General features: G+C 43.7%; 1 protein-coding gene across 1 annotated transcript in view; it reads right to left on the minus strand.

Annotated features, from left to right (window-relative positions):
- Positions 1-25,704, minus strand: part of BTBD9 (BTB domain containing 9) — a 288,922-nt gene that overhangs the window by 86,365 nt on the left and 176,853 nt on the right. Inside the window, exon 8 of the mRNA XM_065401988.1 lies at positions 2,669-2,858. Within this exon, the coding sequence (XP_065258060.1) occupies positions 2,669-2,858 (190 nt within the window). The remainder of the gene's footprint in view (positions 1-2,668; positions 2,859-25,704) is intronic.

Consider the following 25,704-nt stretch of genomic DNA (forward strand, 5'->3'; position numbering starts at 1 on the left):
TTTGGAGAGAGTAATTTTTTTCACACTTGTTTTAAAAAGACTGATGTTAGGTTAAATGCTGGACATGCATCAAGAGGTTAAGAGGTTTATGAACTGTGAAATAAATGCTGCTGTCCAGGGTGACTGAATGGACATTTCATTGGAGGCTGCTGTTAGGGCTGGTGAGTTTTCCTGCAGTAGCAAATGCAATTACATAAGCTAAACCCATATGTATCTGGTTTTAGTTTGGTCTATGAGGAGGCAGTGTGGTTTCTTTTGTCTTTTAAAAGGGGTGGGGAGATGGGAGGGGATATAGGTGGTGTAGCACTACCTCTTTAACTCTGCACTACTCGAGGATTCGCCTCTCTCAGAGGAATTCCTGGATGCCCCTTTAGAGTAGCTTTCCATCTGGTTTATTCTGTTGCAGCACCAAAAAGCTGGCAGAGGCCGAGTTGAGAAACTGACCCCATGTTTTCATAGTTCACTCTCATTACAACTGACTATTAATTTTATAATATGGAATAATATAGTTTATATTTTAATTTATGCTATTACACAAACCCAATTATATAACCATCACTTTCTGGTCCCAAAAGCTACCATTCATCTAAAACTGTTTAATAATGAGGATTATTAAAATTAGTTCTGCTGGAAGACAATAGAGGGTGGCACAGAGCTTAATTACAGAAAATAGTCAATTTCTTGCACTAAACTGAAAATACTGAAAAGGATATAATGATTAGACAACTGAAAGATGATAGGCAAAGGAACTATAAACCGAGAAATTATATAAATTAGTGATTAGTCCCCTAATCTTTTATATTGTCAGGCCTCTGCAGATATTTTATTCTTAAATTTTAATGTTTTTAAATTGGTATGAAAATGATGTAATTACTTCTCAATCACCAACTTCAAGACATTCTGAGTAGTGTATTTTTTCCTTTTTCTATGTAAGCTGTGATAGTTGGTTGAGGATATAAAAGTCCAAACTGAAGAGTGTGAACTGTTCACTGCACAAAGGTACTGACTTTAATATCATTGCTCATTGAATGTTCAACAGCAGCATCTCTGGACTCAAATTCAGTGTAATTTCTATAGCAGTATTATCGTAATTGCTAATGTTATGGTTAAGAATCTGTCAGGGTGTCTAACCCCTACACAGATAACTTCAGTTTTATAACTGCCATAATACTTTGTTACAAGTTGAAGCTATAAAACACAAATTTATCAGGAGAACAATAAATATTTCCTGAAATTTATAAGGTGCAGGAGTACTAAACTAAGTGGTTCACCAATTCTGCACTCATCCAAAAATAGCTCACTTCTAGAAAATGCAAATGTACAGACAGTTAGTGTATAATGTGAATAAGAGGAGGACAGGATACAAGAGAAAATCCTGAAGTCTCAGACCTTTTCCTTGTGCCTGTACTGATATTTTCCTTCAGGTTGGATCAATGTCTCAAATTTGGTTTTAATTAAAAAAGCCAGAAAAAAAGAATCAATTGTCGCAAGGAGTTTGAATTTCACTGGCTAATCAGCCAGGTACCTGTCTTAATAGGGAGAGGGCACAGATCTAGTTTCTAGCAATACATGTCTGCCTTTGTAGATCAGCTATTGCTAACCTCTGAGGGTGCCAAGATTTCCAGTTTCATCCACAAACATTGAAAATTCAGAAACCTCTCTTCTTTTTCATCATGTCACATAAGATACAAATGCAGTTCCTGACAACATACAAGAACATTACTGATTTTCTTAGGGCTTGTCTATATATTGAATTATTCCAAATAGCTATTCTGAGATAGCTCCATGTGCATACACTCTTATTCCAGAATAAGAGAGCCTTGTTCTAGTTCAACATAATCCACTTTGAAAGTGGAATAAGAAACAGGAACAAGACACTCTTATTCCAAAATAATGGAGTTATTCAGGAATAACTATTGCACTTTAAATTCCCACCCTATTTTAATCCAAATTAACTTTCACATGTAGACAACCCCTTAGTGTGAAAACAATCAGTTAAATGGGATACGTCTACATTGTAGGTAATGGTGAGCCTCCCAGCCCGTGAAGGCAGAGTCATGCTAGTGGGGCTTGAGCTAGCGTGCTAAAAATAGCAGTGTGGACATAGTGGCTTGAACTGGAGCTCAGGCTCTCTAGCCTAGGGCATCAGAACCCAACCTAACTCTGCAGGGAAGACATACCCTAAGAGTGGACATATCTTAAGATGACTCTCTCCTTTCTTCAGTTGCTGCTCTCATTTTTATCTAATAACGTGTATTACAGAGCATCTAGCTGCTCCATAGTTAAGGCTGAAACTAATTTACTGTTTTAATACATTAGACTTTTTTTTTTTTTTTAATTTTTTTTAAATCTTACTTTTGTATTTGGTGCTATCCATACAGATGTACAAGGCAGTCATTTGACATCACGTAAGTTTTACTTTTGTTCTGATATTGTATTACTGTATTTTGATATAAAATTTGATAGATGTTGAGAAATTAAACATACTATGTTATATTGGAACAAAAATAAAAAACAAATGGATAAATACTAAAATATCTCCAATGATACAATTACTGACCAGGAAATTCTGCACGTTTCAGAGTCGATTTACAAGAAAGCAATTTTATCTGTAAGGCTGCTGAAGCCTCATTGCTACTGGTTCTTTAGAGAAGAAGAATCCCCTTACCGTATTGATCCAATCATGAATGGCTGTGCTAGCTGTACCACAATAGCACCACTGCCTAGCTGATGACACGTGTACCCGGAATCCCAGTCATAATTCTTTGTATCTCCATTCAACAAGGCATTGCGACTTCGACTTACACCCTCAATCACACTGGCACAGTCTGCAATTGTTGCAACATTTTCAGTGGGAACTATGAATTAAAACACAAAGAGAGCAAATGTGATCAAATGGACAGCAAATGAGTTCTCCAGTTTTAACAATTTTTATTTCTGGTGAAGAATAAAAAATAAGCTTAGAATTATTGCTAACACAGGAAGCTATGGATCTGTTTCATGGCATAAATTAAAAACAATTGCGCTCTCTGAACTGAAGCAGTACAATTTTTACAGCACTGATTCCAGCGTAGTCATGTGACAAAATAAGTATTGATAACTAACATTCGGGGATAACTAACATTTGGGATATCACAGTTCGGACAGTAACATTCTGCTTCCTTTCCTGTCGGTGTGAAAGGACCTGTTGATAGTTTCCCCTAGACAAGCATGCCCAGGCTCAGGCAGTGTGAGTGGAATGTCAATAACAGGAGCATTCCCCAACCAATCAAGCAGAGGCAGGTAGGAGTAAAAATCAAATCCTGCATAGAAGAAGTTATGTCTCTTGGCAAGGAGAGGAAAAAAGAGACCATATAGACTTTAACTATAGAGAGAGAAGATGCGATTTTCCCTCCTGGGGGTAGTGTTGCAGTATTATGACATTTTTGTTTTCCTTTTCACATGGATTTTTATCCAAAACTCATTTTGGATCATGTGTCCATTTATATTTGACTGCAAAAATGCCACTGCACCACTGCTGTCACAAAGTAAAAGAGAATAATTATAATTATTAATAAAATACCTATCTCTTATGTAGTAGAACTGCAATTATTTGAATGTCACAGCAACCATGTATAAGTTCTGAAAATTGAGGGAACCTTCAATGTAATGAATGGATGACTGATATGACAACAGAGAGTTTCAAATAATCAAGGTTAGACTGCAATTCTATACCAAACTAAAAGCTAGAATTAAAATATTTTCTGTAATGTTTTTAGAGGTTTAGGAAGCTTACAAACTCATTTGTGCCAGAATAAAACAATGTTTGAGTATTAGGGGCATTTTCCTCTGATTCAGGAAAGACATCTTCTTAGAAGAGATTGTTCCTTTGCATGGACTGGTTCTTTTCCTACTCATTCTGTTCTGTTTAGGACTGCATGCTCAGTGGACTCCAATCTGTTTCATCCTCCTGAAACAGCTTCCCCATCTTTCCAAAGCAAACACAGATCATTACAGTAATAGTTTATTTATGGGTAGAGGCCTTTTAAGCAATTTCCCCAAAGATCAAAACAATAATAACGTGAAGGCTTTTAACTCCTCTCGGAGCATGTTGAAAGGATGGGGTGGGCTTGTGTGTGCACGGAGTGCTTTTTTCTACACTGTGTTTTACGAAGTGCTTTCACAAAAAGTTCTTATTTCTTGAATTCCCCAGTATTTACCTTAAGCAACATTTAAGCAGGTATACTGCTTTCTTAACTAGTTCCTTTCTATAATTCATTTGGCCTAAAAGCTGCTGTCAAGTTTTCAAACTTCATCTTGACAGTAAAGAGACAAATACATACACTTTTACATTTATAAAGATGGCAGAAATCCCTTCATTAAAGATATACTATTCAAGTCCAGCACCCTCTTAACAGTGGACACATGAGTCTTAAGATATTCCTTCTTTCTTCAGCTAAACCTTTCAGATTTTTATCTAACACCACTGCAAATGCAAAAAAACTATGTTAAAGGAATGCCTGGATTGCAAAATGAAGCTCTCAAGTTTGGAAATGCAAAAATTAAAGTTGCTTGTTGAACTGTAACCTTGACCACTTGCATGTATGTATTATGATACACAGTTTAATTATATGATAATATATTATTTTTGACAGGGCCACTGCCTCCTTTGGTATGCAGATGAGATATTACTCAGTGAATAAAGCAGCTGTTCAGTTATATATATATAGCCTCAGTATATAACAGGTGATGTCTTGCATGCTATATGGCCCTTTCCCTGTTTTGCTACACACAATTTAACATGTTCTGTGAGCCACCATAATCTTGCATCCTTTCATAAGCATCTTCACTTATTATACAGCATGAGGCATGCCTCTTTCCATATTCATCTTCAGATATTAGTCCTGTCTTCACTGTAGCATTAGCTCAACTTATCAACACTTGAATTAACTCCTCTTGAGTTAATCTAGCTCAACTGAGAGTGGTCACACTACAAAACAGCACTCAAGCTGCACAGAGTATTTAGATTAGCAGAACAGAGCAATTGTCAGCAGCTCTCAGCTTTAAACCACACCTCCTGAGGAGCCAGCTAGCTCAAGTTTAAAGCACCACTTAACTCAAGCTAGAGATTTTTGTATGTGAAGAGGGGTCAGCTTAGGGGGCAACACAGTGAAGACAAACCCATTGTATGGAAAAATGCTGGGCTTCTTCACATCCCTGCCTCATTCCACAAGTACCCTCACAAATCGTATTCAACATGTACATACACATTTAAAATAAAATATCTTCACCTGACACTTTTACATATTCCTGTGCAGAACCAATAGTTGTTCAGCGATCATGTACTGCCTGAAAATTTCTAATCTATTTACATACATGTGTATGTACAGTGCCAATAATATATAATCAAAAGGACGTGCACATACACAAAATACACTTTGTTAACTCTTACAACTAAAGCAAAGCAAAACTGACTTTTCTCAGACCTCTAAACGGCACATCTGTGACCTATTGTCCAATTCAAGTTCCTATTTTTTTTACCAGCTCATGCTGAAGTACTATACCTATTTAAAAAGGTGGAGAGGGGTGAAATATTTCATAATGGCAAAGTGTACAGTACTTCTTCATTCTTGAAAACAGTTGAACCATTTTTGCTCAGGCCTTCAAAACAAAAATTCAACCCAACCTATCCCCATTCCTCACACTAAAACTAAGAACAAATGTGCAAAATTTCAGCCCAAAGAGTAAAAATTTAACAAAGTTATGAGCAAATGAAAAAGATCCTTTAGAATTGGACCACTAGTGTAACTATTATAACCCCACAACTTTAACTCTGCCCCACTAGGAATGCCACCTGTTCAGCACCACCTTTTCCAAATTATCCCCTCCAACCGCAGCCAGACCACTCCCCTCAACTTTCCCTTCAGCACACTTCTTTCACTAAACTATCAGCTCTAAATATTATTAGTTGTGGGTGTTTTGTATAGGGCAAACTGGAAGGTTGGTGTCCCTAAGGAGACAGAGTTAAGATTGTGGCTTGTGATCTGTAGCATATTTTAGCTGTGGTGATACTAAGATGTGAGATTGGGGTGGAGAAGTAGAGGTTGACTATCTTTTCATTTCCTTGCTTTTGTGGTTTTTGAGGGGTATATTATGTATGTAACAACTGTTTAACAATGAACAGGACCTGGAGAGCCCAAAATGGTAAGTGTGGATTGTGGTTGGGGGTATGAGGAAGGGCACCCCCAGTATTGCTAAATGCAAGCATTTAAACACCATGAAACAGATCCCCCAAAACTCACGAGACTGGATTAAACTGCTAGATGTATATGTATTTTTTTTAAATCACATTGTTTGTTTGTTTCCTCTTTCTGAGTCTAGGGCTATGTCTTCACTGCAGTGTTAACCCTGATGGTCAGCCCCTGGTCCTAAGTACCCACGCTACAAAGCCACAACTGAGTTACTGTGTCCTCACTGGAGCTGTGTACATGTATGTATATTGCTAGGATATTTGGGGGGCATATGCCATGGCACTTTGTGCTGCTGCAAGCTCAGCTTCTCTATGATACTTTCCCAATGAATTGTGGGAGACTTGTCTGTTTTTCTGGGCACATGAGGGGAATTAAGGGAAGGCAGTGGATGACTATCAGCACTCAACTGATTTAGCCTGCATCCTCTCTGCAAGGTGGGCATGTTACCAGCCTGAGTGAAAGCCTCACTTGGGCTTTAACTTATAGCCTCAGATGAGCCACCAAGCCCAGGTTGAAAACACCACCAAACTTGGCTGAGAGGGTTTGGTGTGTGGACAGGAGGGGAGGGGTCAGTGCAAAACCGAAGTAAAAACTCTGCACAGAAGACATATCCTGTAGCAAGAAGTACCCACCCCCAATGAGTGTGGGATCATTTCAGGCTCAAAAGCCAAGTTTAAATGCATTAACACAATCCTCCCTGTTGGCTACTGGAAGGGGGATTCAATTTACTGTCTTCTAATTCTGTCCTTCTACATTCCCTGCCCCTATAACTGTCTCCCTTTCACCTGGTCCTCCCTGCCCACCCCTTTCTGTCTTTCTCCCTAGTTTATCTAGTCTTCTATCCCACTCATATGCCCTCACCATGATCTTCCATAATCTCGTCTTCCACATTTCCCTTCTGCCTTCTAATATTCATTTACTCTTCAGAGGTGTAAGTTGGATTCACTCCTTGTCCTAGGGATGGGGGTTCCATGACCACCACTCTCAAGAGGAGGAGACAGATGGTGGTGGTGGTCGGGACTCCCTCCTAAGGGGGACAGAGTCATCCATCTGCCATCCAGACTGGGAGACTCAAGAAGTGTGCTGCTTGCCTGGAGCTAGAATTCAGGATGCAACAGAGTGTCTGCCGAGACTGATCAAGCCCTTGGACCGATACCCCTTCCTACTTCTCTACATGGGCACCAATGATACTGCCAAGAATGACCTGGAGTGGGTCACTGCAGACTACGTGGCTCTGGGAAGAAGGATAAAGGAGTTTGAGGTGCAAGTCGTGTTCTTGTCCATCCTCCCTGTTGAAGGAAAAGGCCCAGGTAGGGACCATCGAATTGTGGAGATAAATGTGTGGTTACGCAGGTGGTGTTGGAGAGAGGGCTTTGGATTCTTTGACCATGGGATGTTGTTCCAGGAAGAAGGATTGCTAGGAAGAGATGGGGTCTGTAGTGGGGCGGACTGCCCCACTCCCTGAGAGTGTGGGCTGCAGCAGGCCAGTGCGCCTGCGTAGACGGGCAGCCAATCAGAGAAGGGCTTAGTGGGAGCCAATCGGGGCCCAGATTGGAGGCAGCCAATCAGGACCCGGCTCAGCCCTATAAAAAGGCTGTTCAGGGAGAGGAGAGTCAGTCTTTCCCAGGCCTTCAACAGGGGAAGGTCAGTCTCCAGAGGTGGGAGACTAGCACTGCGGACAGCGCAGTGCTGGCCAGGTTCCGGGAGCAAATGGGAGCTCTAGCCAGTACCCTGCCAGGCTGCAGGCCCTGAAGGGAAGGGCCTAGCGGGTGCAAGGGGCCGTAGGGGAAGCGGCCCAGGGAAGCGGACAGACGAGGGGAGAGAAGGAGGACAGCGAGGCTGCCGCCAGAGGGTCCCTGGGCCGGGACCCAGAGTAGAGGGCGGGCCTGGGTCCCCCCCTTTTCCCCTTGCAGTACACCCAGCCATTGGTCGTAGGGAGCGGCCCTAATAGACTACGCCAGATCCCTGACAAGAGGGATTAGACTTTGGGGTGTGTGGTTGTACATGGTGGCTGGGGCGCAGAGAGACTGATCAACCCCCCCACCCCCGGAAGGGGGTGTGGATGGACTAAGGGGCACTGCCGGAGGGCAGTGGTCCGGAAGAGGACGCCGCGAGTTGGGAGCAACGTGGGTCCACACGCCAACCAAGAGTGAGACGACGGATGGGACACCACCAGGAGGGGGCGCTCCACTGGACTGAGCTAATTCCCGGAGACAACCAGCAGGAGGTGCCAGGTGGTGAGTCCCAACCCGTCACAGGTCCACCTAATGAAGAGAGGGAAGAGCTTCTTCAAAGGCAGGCTTGCTAACCTGGCAAGGAGGGCTTTAAACTAGGTTCGCCGGGGGACGGTGACCTAAGCCCAAAGGTAAGTGGGGAAGTGGGATACCGGGAGGAAACACAAGGAGGAGGGTGCAACAGGGGCGGCCTCCTGATTCATACTGAGAAACTAGGGCAATCGACTAGTTATCTTAGGTACCTGAACGCAAGAAGCTTGGGAAACAAGCAGGAAGAATTGGAAGTCCTGGCACAGTCAAGGAACTGTGATAGGAATAACAGAGACTTAGTGGGGTAACTCACATGACTGGAGCACTGTCCTGGATGGATATGAACTGTTCAGGAAGGACAGGCGGGAGAGAAAAGGTGGAGGAATTAAACTGTATGTAAGAGAGCAGTATGATTGCTCAGAGCTCCAGAAACTGGAGAAAAGCCTGTTGAGAGTCTTTGGGTTAAGTTTAGAGGCGAGAGCAACAAGGGTGATGTTGTGGTGGGCATCTGCTATAGACCACCAGACCAGGAAGATGAGGTAGACGAGGCTTTCTTTGGACAACTAACAGAAGTTTTCAGATCACAGGCTCTGGTTCTCATGGGGGACTTCAATCACCCTGACATCTACTGGGAGAGCAATACAGCAGTGCACACACAATCCAGGAAGTTTTTGGAGAGTGTTGGGGACAACTTCCTGGTACAAGTGCTGGAGGAACCAAGTAGGAGCCATGATCCTCTTGACCTGCTGCTCACAAACAGGTAAGAATTGGTAGGGGAAGTAGAAGTGGGTGGCAACCGGGGCATCAGTGACCATGAGATGGTCAACTTCAGGATCCTGACAAAAGGAAAAAAGGAAAGCAGCAGAATACGGACCGAGGACTTCAGAAAAGCAGACTTTGACTCCCTCAGGGAACTGATGGGCTGGATCCTCTGGGAAGCTAATATGAGGAGGAAAGTAGTCCAGGAGAGCTTGCTGTATTTTAAGGAAGCCTTATTGAGGGCGCAGGAACAAATCAATCCGATGTGAAGAAAGGATAGCAAATATGGCAAGCGACCAGCTTGGCTTAACAGAGAAATCTTCGGTGAGCTTAAACACAAAAAGGAAACTTACAAGAAGTGGAAACTTGGACAGATGACTAGGGAGGAGTATAAAAATATTGCTCAAGCATGCCGGGAGTGTAATCAGGAAGGCCAAAGCACAATTAGAATTGCAGCTAGCAAGGGATGTGAAGGGTAACAAGAAGGGTTTCTACAGGTATGTTAGCAACAAGAAGGTGGTCAGGGAAAGTGTGGGACCCTTACTGAATGTGGGAGGCAACCTAGTGACAGATGATGAGGAAAAAGCTGAAGTACTCAATGCTTTTTTTGCCTTGGTCTTCACAGACAAGGCCAGCTCCCAGACTGCTGCACAGTGTGGGGAGGAGGTGAAAGAACAGGTAAAGGACTTTTTAGAAAAGCTGGACATGCACAAGTCCCTGGGTCCAAAATCTAATGCATCCGAGGGTGCTGAGGGAGTTGGTTGATGTGATTGCAGAGCCATTGGCCATTATCTTTGAAAACTCATGGCGATCGGGGGAGGTCCTGGACAATTGGAAAAAGGCAAATATAGTGCCCATCTTTAAAAAAGGGAAGAAGGAGAATCCAGGGAACTACAGACCGGTCAGCCTGACCTCAGTCCCTGGAAAAATCATGGAGCAGGTCCTCAAGGAATCCATTTTGAAGCACTTGGAGGAGAGGAAGGTGATCAGGAACAGTCAACATGGATTCACCAAGGGCAAGTCATGCCTGACCAACCTGATTGCCTTCTATGATGAGATACTGGCTCTGTGAATATGGGGAAAGCCGTGGATCTGATATACCTTGACTTTATCAAAGCTTTTGATATGGTCTCCCACAGTATTCTTGCCAGCAAGTTAAAAAAGTATGGATTGGATGAATGGACTATAAGGTGGATAGAAAGCTGGCTAGATTGTCGGGCTCAATGGGTAGTGATCAACAGCTTGATGTTTAGTTGGCAGCCGGTATCAAGCAGAGTGTCCCAGGAGTTGGTCCAGGGGCCAGTTTTGTACAACATCTTCATTAATGATCGGGATGGATTGCACCCTCAGCAAGTTCGCGGATGACACTAAGCTTGGGGGAGAGGTAGATATGCTGGAGGGTAGGGATAGGGTCCAGAGTGACCTAGACAAATTGGAGGATTGGGCCAAAAGAAATCTGATGAGGTTCAACAAGGACAAGTGCAGAGTCGTGCACTTAGGACGGAAGAATCCCATGCACTGCTACAGGCTGGGGACCAACTGACTAAGTGGCAGTTCTGCAGAAAAGGATCTGGGGATTACAGTGAACGAGAAGCTGGATATAAGTCAACAGTGTGCCTTTGTTGCCAAGAAGGCTAATAGCATATTGGGCTGCATTAGTAAAAGCATTGCCAGCAGATCGAGGGAAGTGATTATTCCCCTCTAATCGGCATTGGTGAGGCTACATCTGGAGATGTAGCTCCAGGCAAGCAGCACACTTCTTGAGTCTCCCAGTCTGGATGGCAGATGGATGACTCTGTCCCCCTTAGGAGGGAGTCCCGACCACCACCACCATCTGTCTCCTCCTCTTGAGAGTGGTGGTCATCCAGTTTTGGGCCCCCCACTACAGAAAGGATGTGGACAAATTGGAGAGAGTCCAGCGGAGGGCAATGAAAATTATTAGGGGGCTGGGACACATGACTTATTAGGAGAGGTTGAGGGAACTGGGCTTATTTAGTCTGCAAAAGAGAAGAGTGAGGCAGGATTTGATAGCAGCCTTCAACTACCTAAAGGGGGGTTCCAAAGAGGATGGAGCTACACTGTTCTCAGTGGTGGCAGATGACAGAACAAGAAGCAATGGTCTCAAGTTGCAGTGTGGGAGGTGTAGGTTGGATATTAGGAAAAACTTTTTCACTAGGAGGGTGGTGAAGCACTGGAATGGGTTACCTAGGGAAATGGTGGAATCTCTTTAGAGATTTTTAAGGCTTGGATCATTTAGTTGGGGTTGATCCTGCTTTGAGCAGGGGATTGGACTAGATGACCTCCTGAGGTCTCTTCCAACCCTAATCTTCTATGATTCTATGATTAATTTATCTGAAATAGAAGATTTTATGTGCCAGCCCCTGATGAAGGACAAACTTTCATTGATGAAGAGTAAGGGCAAAGTATTATCCTTATGCTAAATATTTATTTTCTGAAATTACCCACTGCACTAGATCTACTCAAAATTCATTACTTTACCAATTTTGTGTAGCTAATAGGGTTGTTTTTCCCCCCCAAGATATCAGTTGTCTAAAAGACTAATGGTCAAAAATAAATTTCTCCTGGAGACCAATTTCAAACAATTCATATTAAAAAATTATGAAAAGAAACCAAAGAAGAACTACTCAGAAAATTCTTAGGGCATAACAAACTAATTTCACATGGAAAGACCACCTATAAGGAGATAAAAACAGGAATTTAATGCTCTATTTTAAGACTATGTCAGAACACAAACACTTATAGAGTTGCAACTGCTTCTATAATGTGCTTTTAAACTACTGCATTGTTTGAAAATGGTTGAAACACAGTCATGTGAAACTTGAGAACTACTCATGAAACTCTACAGCTCTAAAAAATCCTTGAGATCAATTTTAAATGAAGAGCATCCCTAGAATCCCATTTTTACAATGCTGCTCGTGGCTTTCGTAAAAAGGAGTGGGAATATGGCTTTTCTTATTGCTGAGACAACCCCCCATATGCTGTTGAGACAAAATCAATCCCTATGCCAGAAATCCACTGCACTAACCCTAGGGTCCATGACAGAAAGCTACCAAGTACCATCTCTTCATGTGCCATATCAAAAGCTACCAAATGACCATACATGATAACCAAAAAACCATCTGGTCCTTCATGCCTGAAAACTGTCATTCACCAAATTTCTGATTTATAAGTAAAATAAATAAAATTGTGGCAAACACTGGAAATGTTTCAAAAGGAAGGACTCGAAATGTGTTACTGTGGATAGACATGAAATTGCCCTTCCCCTGACAGTAAAAACTGCAAGTGCTGGCACCAAAAAAGAATGTTGTTTGGCTCTTCTCTCCCCTCCTTGCCTTGCAGACAGAGGAGACTTCCTTGGAATAAAGAAAACATATAGACTGCTGCTTTCAGTTTAAGGTGGAAAACTACTGACCTTTGGGTTAGAAAAGGGGCAGAGGGGCAATGCCAGTGTAACAATAATGCTTTCAGTTTGTGGTTTGAGGCTTTATATCCCATTTCTAGATACTTTGTAAACGGTGCAAGACATTAATTTAGCACTGCACACCTCAACTCTATTCAAAAATTTACTTGCACACACCAAGCCCTGCCCTCCCTCTGTTACACTGCATGATTTTTGATCTACTCCACAACCGCCTAACTCCTAAAAAAACTATTACCTTGCCTAGCTGGACTTCCCAATAATTGCCCAGAAACCTGTTTCATTACACATTGAATGCAATACTGTGGTCCTTTTTACAGTGGTAAATTAAACAGTGATTCTAACTGCAACACACAGAAGGTGCCATACTGTTTTTGCTCCCAAGGGGAGTCTGCCACTCCCCATTTTGAATGTTCATTATCATCTTTCATACCCGCCTGATAAATTTATTAAAAACACCATCTGGATGGGACTCTGCTCTGTGCGGTATTTTCAGTCTTTCGGTTCTCTTCCTTTTTCCCACTGGAATTTCTGCCTCAATTTGTGTCATTTTGTTTACAAAAATGCACTGCCAAAAACAACAGTCTAGTTTCTATCTATTTCTGTTTTTCTTTTTCTATGCTTCAGCTATCCAACTATTACAGTAACCCAAGCTGCAAGAGAAAGCAAAAGAGGAATGACTACATGGATGGGAATTACTTTTTTCACCTTCTGTGCACATAGCAATTTTGCTCAGACAAATTTAATTTGCTGTTATGGAATGCAAAGAATGCATGTTAACAAAGTGTGCACATTCAGTAAGCAAAGTAAAAAATGACTGTGGCAGTGGATAACAGGAAGAAAATACTTATCTAAAAATGATTTTACTGTTCCCCATTCTTATGCTGCAGCATGGAGTGGCCAACAGCTTGCCAGTATATCGAAGGGCAGTGTTATTTCCAGGACATGAGCTGAGGGCCACCTATACCAGCTATGTTTAAAGATAAGACTGACACGTTATTTAACTACCTTCCACCTATGAGAGAAAGTGGTGGAGAAAAACGTCAGTCAGATACGTATATTTTCCCTTCTTTTTTATTAGGAGGTATTCTTTTTTTAAATAACTATTTTTAACACCCAGTGTTTTCTGTAGGAAAAAATGGTCCCTAAGGTACAGTTCTACTCTGAAAAGTCACTTTGCAAAAGCAACAATGTGGATTTCCATATTTATATCTCAGTGACTTCCATAGCTGAGGCTAAAGGTGGGTTCTTTCCATATCAGGCATCACCACCAGTAATAATAGTCTGTTCAGGCCAAATTCTACCCTCAGTGAAACTAGTGCACCTTCAATGCCTTCAACTGGCTAGCATGGGTGTAAGTGATTGGTAATTAGCAAACAATTTTGTTGATGAACAGGAAGGAATAGACAGAATTCACCTGATTTTCCTATTGGCTCTCAGAGCTAACAGGAGTAATAAAAACATAATGTAGTTAATAAAATAAGTAGATACGACTCATACACAGAGAAAGCAGATACAACAAGTAAGAAGGTACCATTTTTATATAATCTGTTTTCATAAGAGAACTCACTTTAAGATACTGCAGACTTTATCTGTTGGACAAGTTTCTGATGAAATCTAGGCTTTTCTTTCAACTCAACAATCGGAGTTTGGGCCTAAAAAGTTGAATTACTAGAATGTATCACTCAGATTCCACAGAACTGTGCTGCTGATATGCAGTCAGGAAGGTATACAAATGCTAGCAGGGGTTTCTCAGAGACAGTACCTGAATACATTTCAACCCATTGCAGAGCTATTATTTCAGTTAAAAGAACTGTATGACTTTATTTCTTCCACAGACTGGAAGGACAACAATCAACATCCAATCACACTAGAGGAAAGTGTTTTTTTTTTTTAAATGTGAAGTGACCATTCCTTCTCCTTCTGTTGCCTCTCAGACTGCCCATTTACCTTCCCTCATATCAGTGGCAAAATTGTATTTTCTCTCTATTCAGCAGTAGGTTAAAATTTCCTCACTGGCAAGCTGCACATGTAAACACTTAATGCTGAGGGCAAAGAACATAAAGGAAATTAGGGTTGCTACTGCTGTAACTAGTTTTGCTCTTTCCTATTATGTTAAAAAATTAAAATGATGTTGGGGCACACTACTTTAATCTTTTTCCACTTGGCAAACATAGAGATTTTTACCAGTATTTTGAGTCGAGATTAAATGAACATTTCTTGTTCATTTATTAAAAAATAAATAACATTAAGTATCCAGACTGTACATTTTAACTAATGTATGAAAACTTGTGTTCCTATTGCTGTCACCCCCGTCTTTCCTGACTCCCACAAACAGGGTTTTATACCCATCTGTTGCACCTGGTCCCTATTAAGATCATAAGCTCCTTTGGGAAGGCACCATATGATATGTTTGTACCTCACCCAGCACAATAGGCTCTGGTTGGGGACTCCTAGGTGTGGCCTCTGTTGCAACACCACAGTACATAAGAAATTAACATAGTTGATTTTGTTTGATGCTAGTTTATAATATTGTATTAGTCCAAAACATTTTTGAGCATGAAAATCAAAGATGCCAGCAAAGCTCTGGGGAGAGTGTACGTGCTACTTAACCTCTGCTCCACAGCAAGCAGAAGGGCTACAATGCATTTTTTCTTTTAATGAGCCATACAAAACAATATAGCTATTTGTTTGTTCAGATTTGTTTTTTGTCTTCTTCTAATGAAGGTGTAGGTTTTGTTTTCTTAAACTAGATATGTAGGGATAGATGGTGGCTTCTGCAACTGCAGCCATAGAGCGGGGGGCGGGGAGCAGAGAAAAAACACTCAGATAGCAGTCCCTGGAGGAATTCTGCCTAAGGGCTGTTGTGGCAGATGGAATATATCCAGGGCACTGGGAGAACATACTCAGGAACAGCAATGATTACAGCCTTTTAAAGGGTGCAGTCTCTATTTCTCCACCACCACACACACTTACTTCTCAGTAATAGCCAGTGCAAAAGAGGCTAGGGTGCTGTCCATATTGTACCCAGCCATACCCCTATTGAGGTGTGATATGCCATTCTAGTCTGCTTCTTCTTTCAGTCCAGGAATGTAAACAACCAAATTATGGCTGCTTCTGAATTAATTAAAAAATCACTTTAGTGTCAATCAACTTGTCTCTTGTTCCTAAGAGAAATTTGATTGGTCCCTAAAGCACACTTGAAACACACCTTGCAACCACACACCAAAGTGTACCCAAGAGGGAACAAATGTTGCAACCACCATTTAGATTACACTTGCTTTGAGCAAAGTTTAGCACAGTGTTCTTCTCAACTATGTCAGTCTCCACTGTGCAGTGCCAGTGTCGGCAGAGATAGATGGTGTATTAGTCCCAAGAAAGCAGCAGCAAGGAACCTGGGTAACAGAAGGGAGGAACTAGAACTACTGATGTAGGAAGTGAAACCAGATATTAAAGGGATAACAGAACATGATGGAATAGTAGTCATAACTGGAGTACAAGTATTGAAGGCTATGTGCTCCTCAGGAAAGACAGACGTAAAGGTGGTGGAGTAGCACTGTATATTAATGATGAGGTAGACTGTAAAGAAATGAGAAGTGACAGAATGGATAAAACAGATTCAAAATCACTTTCGGGAAGAAAGGCTCCCCTGGGAAAGTGCTTGAGGTATGTCACAGACCCCCCAGGATCTGATATGGATGGAGACCTCTGATGCTTTTAATGAAATAAATACTACTGGGAATTGTGTGATTACGGGAGACTTTCATTTCCCAGATATAGATTGAAGAACAAGTGCTACTAATAATGGTAGGACCCAGATTTTCCTGGATGTGATAGCTGACAGATTTCTTCACCAAACAGTTACCAAATCAACAAGCGATTATGCCATTTTAGATTTGTTATTAGTTAGTAGTGGGGACCTCATAGAAGAGCTGGCTGTAGGGGACAACCTTGGCTCAAATGATCGTGAGTTAATTCAGTTAAAACTAAATGAAAGAATAAACAAAAATACGTCTGCAAAAAGGGCAAACTTTAAAAAGTTAAGGGAATTAGTGAACTGGACTAGACTGAAGAACTAATGGATCTGAATGTGGAGGAAGCTTGGAATTACTTTAAGTCAAAGTTGCAGAAACTATCTGAGGCCTGCATCCCAGGCAAGGGGGGGGGGAAATGCAGACAGAAGAGTTACAGATCAAGTTGGATGAGCAAGCAGCTCAAACAGGTTATTAAGAGAAGGCCTACAAAAAATGGAAGATAAGATGGATCAGTAAGGAAAGCTACCCCTTGGAAGTCAGAAAGTGTACAGAAAAAGTGAGAACTGCCAAAGTCAAGCAGAGTTGGACCTTGCAAAGGAAATTAAAACAAATAATAAAAGGTTCTACAGCCATATAAATAAAAAGAAAACAAGGAAGAAGAAATGGGCCCCATTAAGCACTGAGAATGGGGTGATTAAAGATAATCTAGGCGTGACCCAACACCTAAACAAATACTTTGCCTCAGTTTTTAATAACTGTAATGAGGAGCTTAGCAATAGTGGCAGGGTGGCTAATGGAAATGTGGATATGGAAGTAGAAATTACCACATCTAAGGTGGAAGTCAAACTCAATCAACATAATGGGACCAGATTGGGGGCCCCGGATAATCTCCGTCCATGAATATTATAGGAACTGGTATATGAAATTGCAAGTCCAAGAGCAAGAATTTTTAATGAATTAATAAACTCGGGGGTTGTACTGTATGACTGGAGAATTACTAATAGAGTACCTATTTTTAAGAATGGGAAAATAGTGATCTGGGAAGCTACAGGCCTGTTAGTTTGACCTCAGTTGTATGCAAGGTCCTGGAACAAATTTTGCAAGAGAAAGTAGTTAAGGTAGGGTGACCAGATGTCCCGATTTTATAGGCACAGTCCTGATATTCAGGGCTTTTTCTTATATAAGCGCCTATTATCCCCCTCCCCCTGTCCCGATTTTTCACGTTTTCTATCTGGTCACCCTAAATTAAGGACATAGAGGTCAATGGTAACTGGGATAAAATACAACATGGTTTTATAAGAGGCAGATCATGCCAGATCAACCTGATCTCTTTCTCTGAGAAGATAACTGACTGTTTAGACAAAGGAAATGCAGTAGATCTAATCTACCTGGATCTAAGTAAGGCATTTGATACAGTTTCACATGGGAAATTATTAGTTAAATTGGAGAAGATGGGGATTAATATGAGAATTGGAAGGTGGATAAGGAACTGGTTAAAGGGGAGACTACAAAGTGTCATACTGAAAGGTGAACTGTCAGGCTGGAGAGAGGTTACTAATGGAGTTCATCAGGGATCAGTCTTGGGACCAATCTTATGCAACATTTTCATTAATAACCTTGGCACAAAAAGTGGCAGAGTGCTAATAAAATTTGTGGACACAAAGTTGGGAGATACTGCCAATATGGAGGAGGACCAGTATGAAATTTCATACAAGAAGATATTGATGACCTTGAAAACTGGAGTAACAGAAATTGGATGAAATTTAATAGGGCAAAGCGCAAGGTGCACTTAGGAACTAACAACAATTTTTTTTCTATAAGCTGGGGACTTAGTTGGAAGCAACAGAGGATGAGAAAGACTTGGGTGTATTGGTTAATCACAGGATGACTATGCGTCGCCAATATGATGCAGCCAAGAAAAAAGGCTAATTCAGTCCTAGGATGCATCAGGTGAGGTATTTCCAGTAGAGACAGGGAAGTGTTAGTACCATTATATAAGGCACTGGTGAGACCTCATCTGGAATACTGTGGGCAATTCTGCTCTTCCGTGTTTAAGAAAGATGAATTCAAACTGGAGCAGGTGCAGGGATGGGCTACTAGGATGATCAGAGGAATGGAGAACCAACCTTATGAGAAGAGACTCAAAGGGCTTGGCTTGTTTAGCCTAAACAAAGGCTGAAGGGAGATATGATTGCTCTCTATAAATACAACAGAGGGATAAATACCAGGGAGGGAGAGGAGTTATTTACGTTGAGGGCCAATGTTGACACAAGAACAAATGGATTTAAACTGGCCAACAAGTTTAGGCTTGAAATTAGATAAAGGTTTCTACCCATCAGATGAGTGAAGTTCTGGAACAGCCTTCCAAGAGAAGCACTGGAAACAAAAAATCTAACTGGCTTCAAGACTGAGTTTGATAAGTTCGTGGAGGAGATGGTATTATGAGACTGCCTAGAATGGCATGTAGCTGAGCTGCGACTGCTAGTAGCAAATATTCCCAACGGCCGGTGCTGGGACACTACATGTGGAGGGTTCTGAGTTACTACAAAGAACTACTACAAAGAATGTTGGGCTTGCCAACATGCTCAGGGTCCAACTGACAGCCATATTTCGAGTCTGGAAGGAATGTTCCCTCAGGTCAGATTGGCAAAGACCCTGGGCGGTTTTCGCCTTCCTCTGTGGCATGCGTCACTTGGCAGGTTTAAACTAGAGTAAATGATGGATTCTCTGTAACTGGAAGTCTTTAAATGATGATTTGAGGACTTCAGTAACTCAGCCAGAGGTTAGGAGTCTATTATAGGAGTGGGTGGGTGAAGTTCTGTGGCCTACAATGTCCAGGAGGTCGGACTAAATCAGGAGTCTCAAACTCAATTTACCTTAGGGCCAGTGCCAGTCCTCAAATCCTCCCAGCGGGCCAATGTCACTCATGCTGCCCAGAACCCGCACCCCGAAAACTCTGCCCCCCAAAAAACTCCATCCCCCACCTGCTTAAGGCTCTGGGATGGAGTTTGGGTGAAGAAGAGGTCTGGGGTAGGGGATTGGGGTGCAGGCTCTGGGAGGGAGTTTGCGTGGGGGAGGGGGTCTGGGGTGCAGGCTCTGGGAGGGAGTTTGGGGGCAGGAGGGGGTGTGTGGGAAGGGGGAGGGGTGCAGGCACTGAGAGGGAGTATGGGGCGGGAGAGGGTGTGGGGACGGTGTGCAGGCACTAGGAGGGAGTTTGGGGGCGGGAGGGGTGTGCGGATTGGGTGCAGGCTCTGGGTGGGAGTTTGGTAGCTCGGGGTGTGTGGGGACGGTGCGCAGGCTCTGGGAGGGAGTTTGGGGGTGGGAGGTGTATGGGAAGGGGGTGCAGGCTCTGGGAGGGAGTTTGGGGGCAGGAGGGGGTATGTGGGGAGGGGGTGGGGGTGCAGGCTCTGGGAGGGGGTCGTGGGTGCGACGCTTACCTGGGCCTCCAGGGCGGGGCGGCCCAGGGGGCCTCCACGCCCTTCTGCCCCCAGGCACTGCCCCCGCAGCATCCCATTGGCCGCAGGGGCGCTCGGGGTGGGGGCAGCGCATGGAGGCACAGCCCAGCCCCTGGGCTGCAGGGAGGGGCCGGCAGCCACTGGAGCGAGCAGGCAGACGCCCGCTCAGCTCCACTGCGCTGCTGGGGCCCCTGAGGGGGGAGTGCCTGGGAGCAGCAGGTGGAGCCAAGGGAGAGACCCGGCCCCAAAACTGCTGGAGCCCCGCGGGCCACATTGGGGAGGCTCGCAGGCCACAGATGGCCTGCAGGTCAGGAGTTTGAAACCCCTGGACTAGATGATCATGGTGGTCCCTTCTGCCCTTTATGTCTGAGTCTATATCTATGTAAACTAGATCAATGGTTCTCAAAGCTGGTCCGCCGCTTGTTCAGGGAAAGCCCCTGGCGGGCCAGGCCGATTTGTTTACCTGCCACGTCCGCAGGTTCGGCCGATCGTGGCTCCCACTGGCCGCGGTTCACCACTCCAGGCCAATGGGGGCTGCGGGAAGCAGCGCGGGCCGAGGGATGTGCTGCCGCTCTTCCCGCAGCCCCCATTGGCCTGGAGCGGCCAGTGGGAGCCATGATCAGCCGAACCTGCGGACGCGGCAGGTAAACAAACCGGCCCGGCCCGCCAGGGGCTTTCCCCGAACAAGCGGTGGACCAGCTTTGAGAACCACTGAATTCGATCACACCAATTAAGAGCTCAATGAGACTATTATAAGACACATCCTTTCTTCAGAAGCATCCATTATTACTGAAACCTAGTTTCCTCTAGAGTATCGATAAAGAGGGAAATTTCCAAAAGGCACAAATGGGAGTTTAGGGCCAAGTATCTGATTCCCATTGACTTTCAGTGGGAGTTAGATGCTTAATTCCCATTTATTCCTTAACAAATCTCTCCCCAAAACCTTACATTGCACTTGATAAAAGGCAGTTTCATTTTGTGGATAAAAGACCATACTTGGTGTCAGGAGACGTGGATTTTAAACCCGCAATGTGCCAGTGATTCACTGTGTGACCACGGGCGAGACACTTACTTCTTTGAGCTTCTGTTTCCTCAACCGTAAAATGATATTTAACCACCTACATAAAGCTCTTTGAGTTCCATATTAAGTGCTAATTATTATATTAGAAGTGTTTATTAATACTTAGCATATATGTAACATAAATCCTCAACACCCTTTGAGATAGGTACGTGTTTGTAGCAAGGCGCTGTAATTCCCCGCTGCCCCGGAGAGGGACAAGCCTCTCCGGACACCAAAGTGGGAGGAGCCAGTGAATCCTGCGCCAGCCCCGCAGAGGTCACGGTGCAAGACAGGAAGTATAAAAGCCCAACCCCAGAGCTCACTAGAAGAAAAGCCGCTGGAGAGGCCAGACGCCTGTGGCCTAGCTCCTGGTTGGGAGATCCCAGCAATCGGTGGCCGACCCAAAGACTGGCCAGACCAGCCGATGCCGACCAGAGCCCGGAGAAGCTGTCAAGCCTGTCCCTCACAAGTTACCCAGAGGAACTGCCAAGCCTACCGCTCACCAGTTACTCTGAGGAGCCCATGGTGCTTGACCCCTTGGAGGACACCGTTCATACCCAGGTACCTTTAGAGGGGGAGTTAGGAAGTAGCCCGGGGGCAGCCGATCCTAGTCTGGCTGCAGCACTGCCTGAGCCTATGTCAGTGTGTTGCAGCTGAGATCCCCACTGACACAGCAGCAAGGCCTTCTGCCGCTGCTAGGGCCCTGGGCTGGGACGCAGTGGAGTGGGTGGGCCTGCATCCCCCCTGCCATCCAACGTGTGGGTGGCAGTCTCCCCCTCTCGCAGGCCCTTCGGAGCCAGGAGCCTGGGCCTGCTGTTTACCTGTTTGCTCAGCCCCTGTCTGAGGACCTGAGCCCGTGACTCACTACTGCCTGCCGACCGGATGTGAATAACTGTTATGTTTTGCCTCTACTACTGCTGTGGCACAAGACCCCCACAGCCAGGCTAATTCCCCGTCACAACTGAAAGGAAATAGCGAGGCGGTGTGGTTCCCCGCCGCCCCAGAGAGGGACGAGCCCCAGCCAAACCCCTCTACAGTGTTATTTGCCCCATTTCACATGAGGAAAGACACAGAAAGATTAAGATATTTCTCTAACGTCACTCAGTGAGTAAATGGCAGAATTGGGATTAGAATTCAGGAGATCCTGGCTCCCAGTCCTGTGCTCAAGCCACTAAATAATACTGACTTTTTAAATTGACAACTGTCCTTCCCACCTTTAAATATTGAAAACCCAAGGTCTGACAAATTATTTGCTGTAGATGGCAATTTTTATGTTTACCACCAGTTAGACAAGCCAGTCAGCACCCTGGGTATTACATAGGAATGTGAATTTTCTCATACACTCCTATGTAGTAGAATTTGCTACCTGGAAGAAAAGAGGGAGAAAGTTAGAATCAATAAGGTTTCTACTGACCTGAGAGAAACTAATAACACTTGCTAGTGTTGCATGCAATTGGCTGGTTTAGAATAACAAAAAAGAAGTCTGCTTTTTCTGGTCAATATCTGCTGGGGCTTGCTGTTTCTGACCCAACGAATCAGATCAAGATCATTCAAGTCATTAGAACGAAACAGACTTTTAACTAACACCATAGTGGCTATAGAGCTCTTTCATTAAACATGAGGGCCTACCTGCAGCCTGCTTTCAGAAACAGCAATTGCTTCAGAAAAACTTAGGAAATGAGCATTGTTTGCTGCAGCACAGGAAACAGGGAAGAAAGAAAACCTAAACCATGGGAATAGATCTTTAGATCTACAGAGAAATGGACAGGAGTAAATAAAACTGGGCATGTGGCCGTTCTTTACTGTAGAGGGAAAAAAATTCCCAGCAGTATTTAGATAATCTTAAAATTTTCATAATTTCCTAAGGGTATGCTTAGTGCAAAGCTGACAGATGTTGCTGGGAAAACCTGTTCAACTTTGAAAAAAAGCTAACCTTTAAAAGGGGAGCGGGAACAAGATACGACAGCTTTGTGTAGATTTGACATTAAACTGGTCAAGAAAACAGCACCTCTCACTGCTTCACAATGGGGGAAGAGAGTAATATTTCACAAAGCTGAACTGCATTACTAGGAAATTGATTTGGCTGTTTTCCCTTTGCTATATGCTTAAATTATTTTTTAAATAACTGCCATTGAGCAAAAGACAAGTGAATGATTATTTATTCCGTTTCTTTCCTTCCTTTTTTCTTTAAAACAATTTCTCATAAGGTACAGGATGGTCTGCAAATGAGGGTTCACAATGATTCATAAGTTCTGAATAGCATTCCCCAGAGGATAACCAAGGGCATTCTATTTTTTATATCCATCTCCTGCTCTTTACCCATTATTCACTGTTTCCCCCTGGTATGTTATGTAGAAGTAGAAAGATAGGCCGATAAATTGAGACAGACCTGAAAAGCCAGAGATAAGTAAGTACAACAACAACCTATAATATAGACTTTTCAGATTGTACTCCCAATGACCTGGACCAGACCTCAAGGTAAGGTGAGAGGTTGCTCATACCCCCATGCTTGCATAGTCCTTGACATTCCCTAAGCAGAAGATGCCAATAGTGCCAGATTTGAGGATTTCAGTAACTCAGCCAGAGATTAGGGATCTGTTACAGGAGTGGGTGGGCATGGTTTTATGGCCTGCAGTGTGCAGGAAGTCAGACTAGATGATCATGATGGTCCCTTCTGGCCTTAAAGTCTATGTGTCATAATATCCCTGCTGTACTAGACACTGACTATTGTTGCCTGGAACTGAGTTTAGGTAATCAAATTCTCTTCACTCCAAAGCAGAGAAGGGCAAAAGCAAGCTCCAAGACAAGAAAAGACAACAAATGTATAAGGAAGCTCCTGACCCTTTGTAGAAGACCCTGGTCACTGGGTAGTTAAAGAGCTCTAGCAAGGTCTTCACATCCCAGGGTCCTGACTCTGCATCCAAACTAATAGCTCTATCATTTGCTAAGACACTGGTATATTTTGTTTTAAATTTCTAAATAAAGTCTCGGACTTAATGCTGTTCAAAATTTTTGATGGTGAAATTCATTAAAGTAATCACTGTGTCTCTTTTTAAAATTTTATGTCCTTGTTAAGCAAAATATTTATGTCAATTCTATAAGGATGTATGTAGGACTGTTTAACAAATGTATGCATTTACAGACTAACAATGTGCTGTAAGGAAAATTAAACCTCTGCCCAAACGTCTGCATTGGGGAACAATTTCACAGGATCTCATTCATTTATATCACTTATCTTGTTTATCAGGACAATGAATTGTAAATTGGCACTAAAACAAGCAGTGCTAAGAGCAATTCCATCTAGCTTTCCCTTAAAACTGCTAGACAACTGCCATTAAAGCTTTTTGGGTACTGCTTACAGTACCTGTTTTACATCTCTCTTCTCACATTAACTTTTAAATGTCATACGTTGGGAGCTAATGGTTTTGACATGAAAATGTTGTATGTAAAACACAGTGACATAAAATTGCTATTATCAATCTACTACATGAAATTACACTTCACTTTTATTACTTGTTTGCCAGGCTCCTAATCTCCACTTTACAGCGATGGCCATTATATAGATGCTACACACTTGAAAATAATATGTCTGACAAATGTTCCTCCCTGTATGGATAGCTACCTGATCCAATTGAATAAGTCCAATAAAGAGATTAAATAACATAGACTATATGCAGTTGCATGAGAACCCCCCAAAAGCCTCTCTCACTGATCCAATTTTTTGTTATTCCTTTGATTGATGCTTTAAATAAGAAGACCCTTTTGTATCATCCCTGGCAATTGTCCAGGAAGTTGTTAAAGGTCACACAGCTCTTCCTAAAATGGCTGTGTCCCCCTGATGGACTAGCCAACATGCATTTTCTTAGTAAAACAGGCTCTTATAATGACTACATTGTAATATCTTGTTTAGTATTTAATGGCTGCCACACTGTCTATACAGTCAATGCAGTAACTGTATCTAATAGCTAGTCTAAATAAACAGTGCACAGCAAGCTGGGGTGTAAATCCACAGTGCACTAGCCTGCCACACACTAATTGTCCATGTAGACACTGCTATCGTGCCCTAAAAGTTCCCTACTGTACTTTGAGCTACTCCACATTGAAACAGGAGGTGAGTGTGCACTAAGAAAACTTACATTGGGGCCGGGTCCACTCAGACAGTTAGTGAACGGCAGGCTAATGTGCTATATATTTACACCCCAGATTGCCTAGACCAGGGGTGGGCAAACTTTTTGGCCCAAGGGCCACATCGGGGTTGCGAAACTATATGGAGGGCCAGGTAGGGAAGGCTGTGCCTTCCCAAACAGCCTGGCCCCCGCCCCCTATCCACCCCCTCCCACTTCCCGCCCCCTGACTGCCCCCCTCAGAATCCCCGACCTATCAAACCGCCCCTGCTCCTTGTCCCCTGACTGCCCCCTCCAGGGACCCCCGCTCCTAACCGGCCCCCGAGACCCTCCCCCTATCCAACCCCCCATTCCCTGTCCCCTGACTGCCCCGACCCCATCCACACCCCTGCCCCCTGACAGGCCCCCCTGGGACTCCCACGCCTATCCAGCCGCCCCCTGCTCCCTGACCCGTGCCACATTACCCATTACCACACTGCTCAGAGCAGCAAGAGCTCGCAGCCCTGCCGCCCGGCCGGAGCTGCACTGCCCGGCAGGAGCGGTGGACCAGAGTGTTGGCGGTGCACTGAGGCTGTGGGGGTGGGGGGACGGCAGGGGAGGGGCCGGGGGCTAGCCTCC

The sequence above is a fragment of the Emys orbicularis genome, chromosome 3, assembly GCF_028017835.1.
Source record: "Emys orbicularis isolate rEmyOrb1 chromosome 3, rEmyOrb1.hap1, whole genome shotgun sequence".
Lineage (NCBI taxonomy): Eukaryota > Metazoa > Chordata > Testudines > Emydidae > Emys > Emys orbicularis.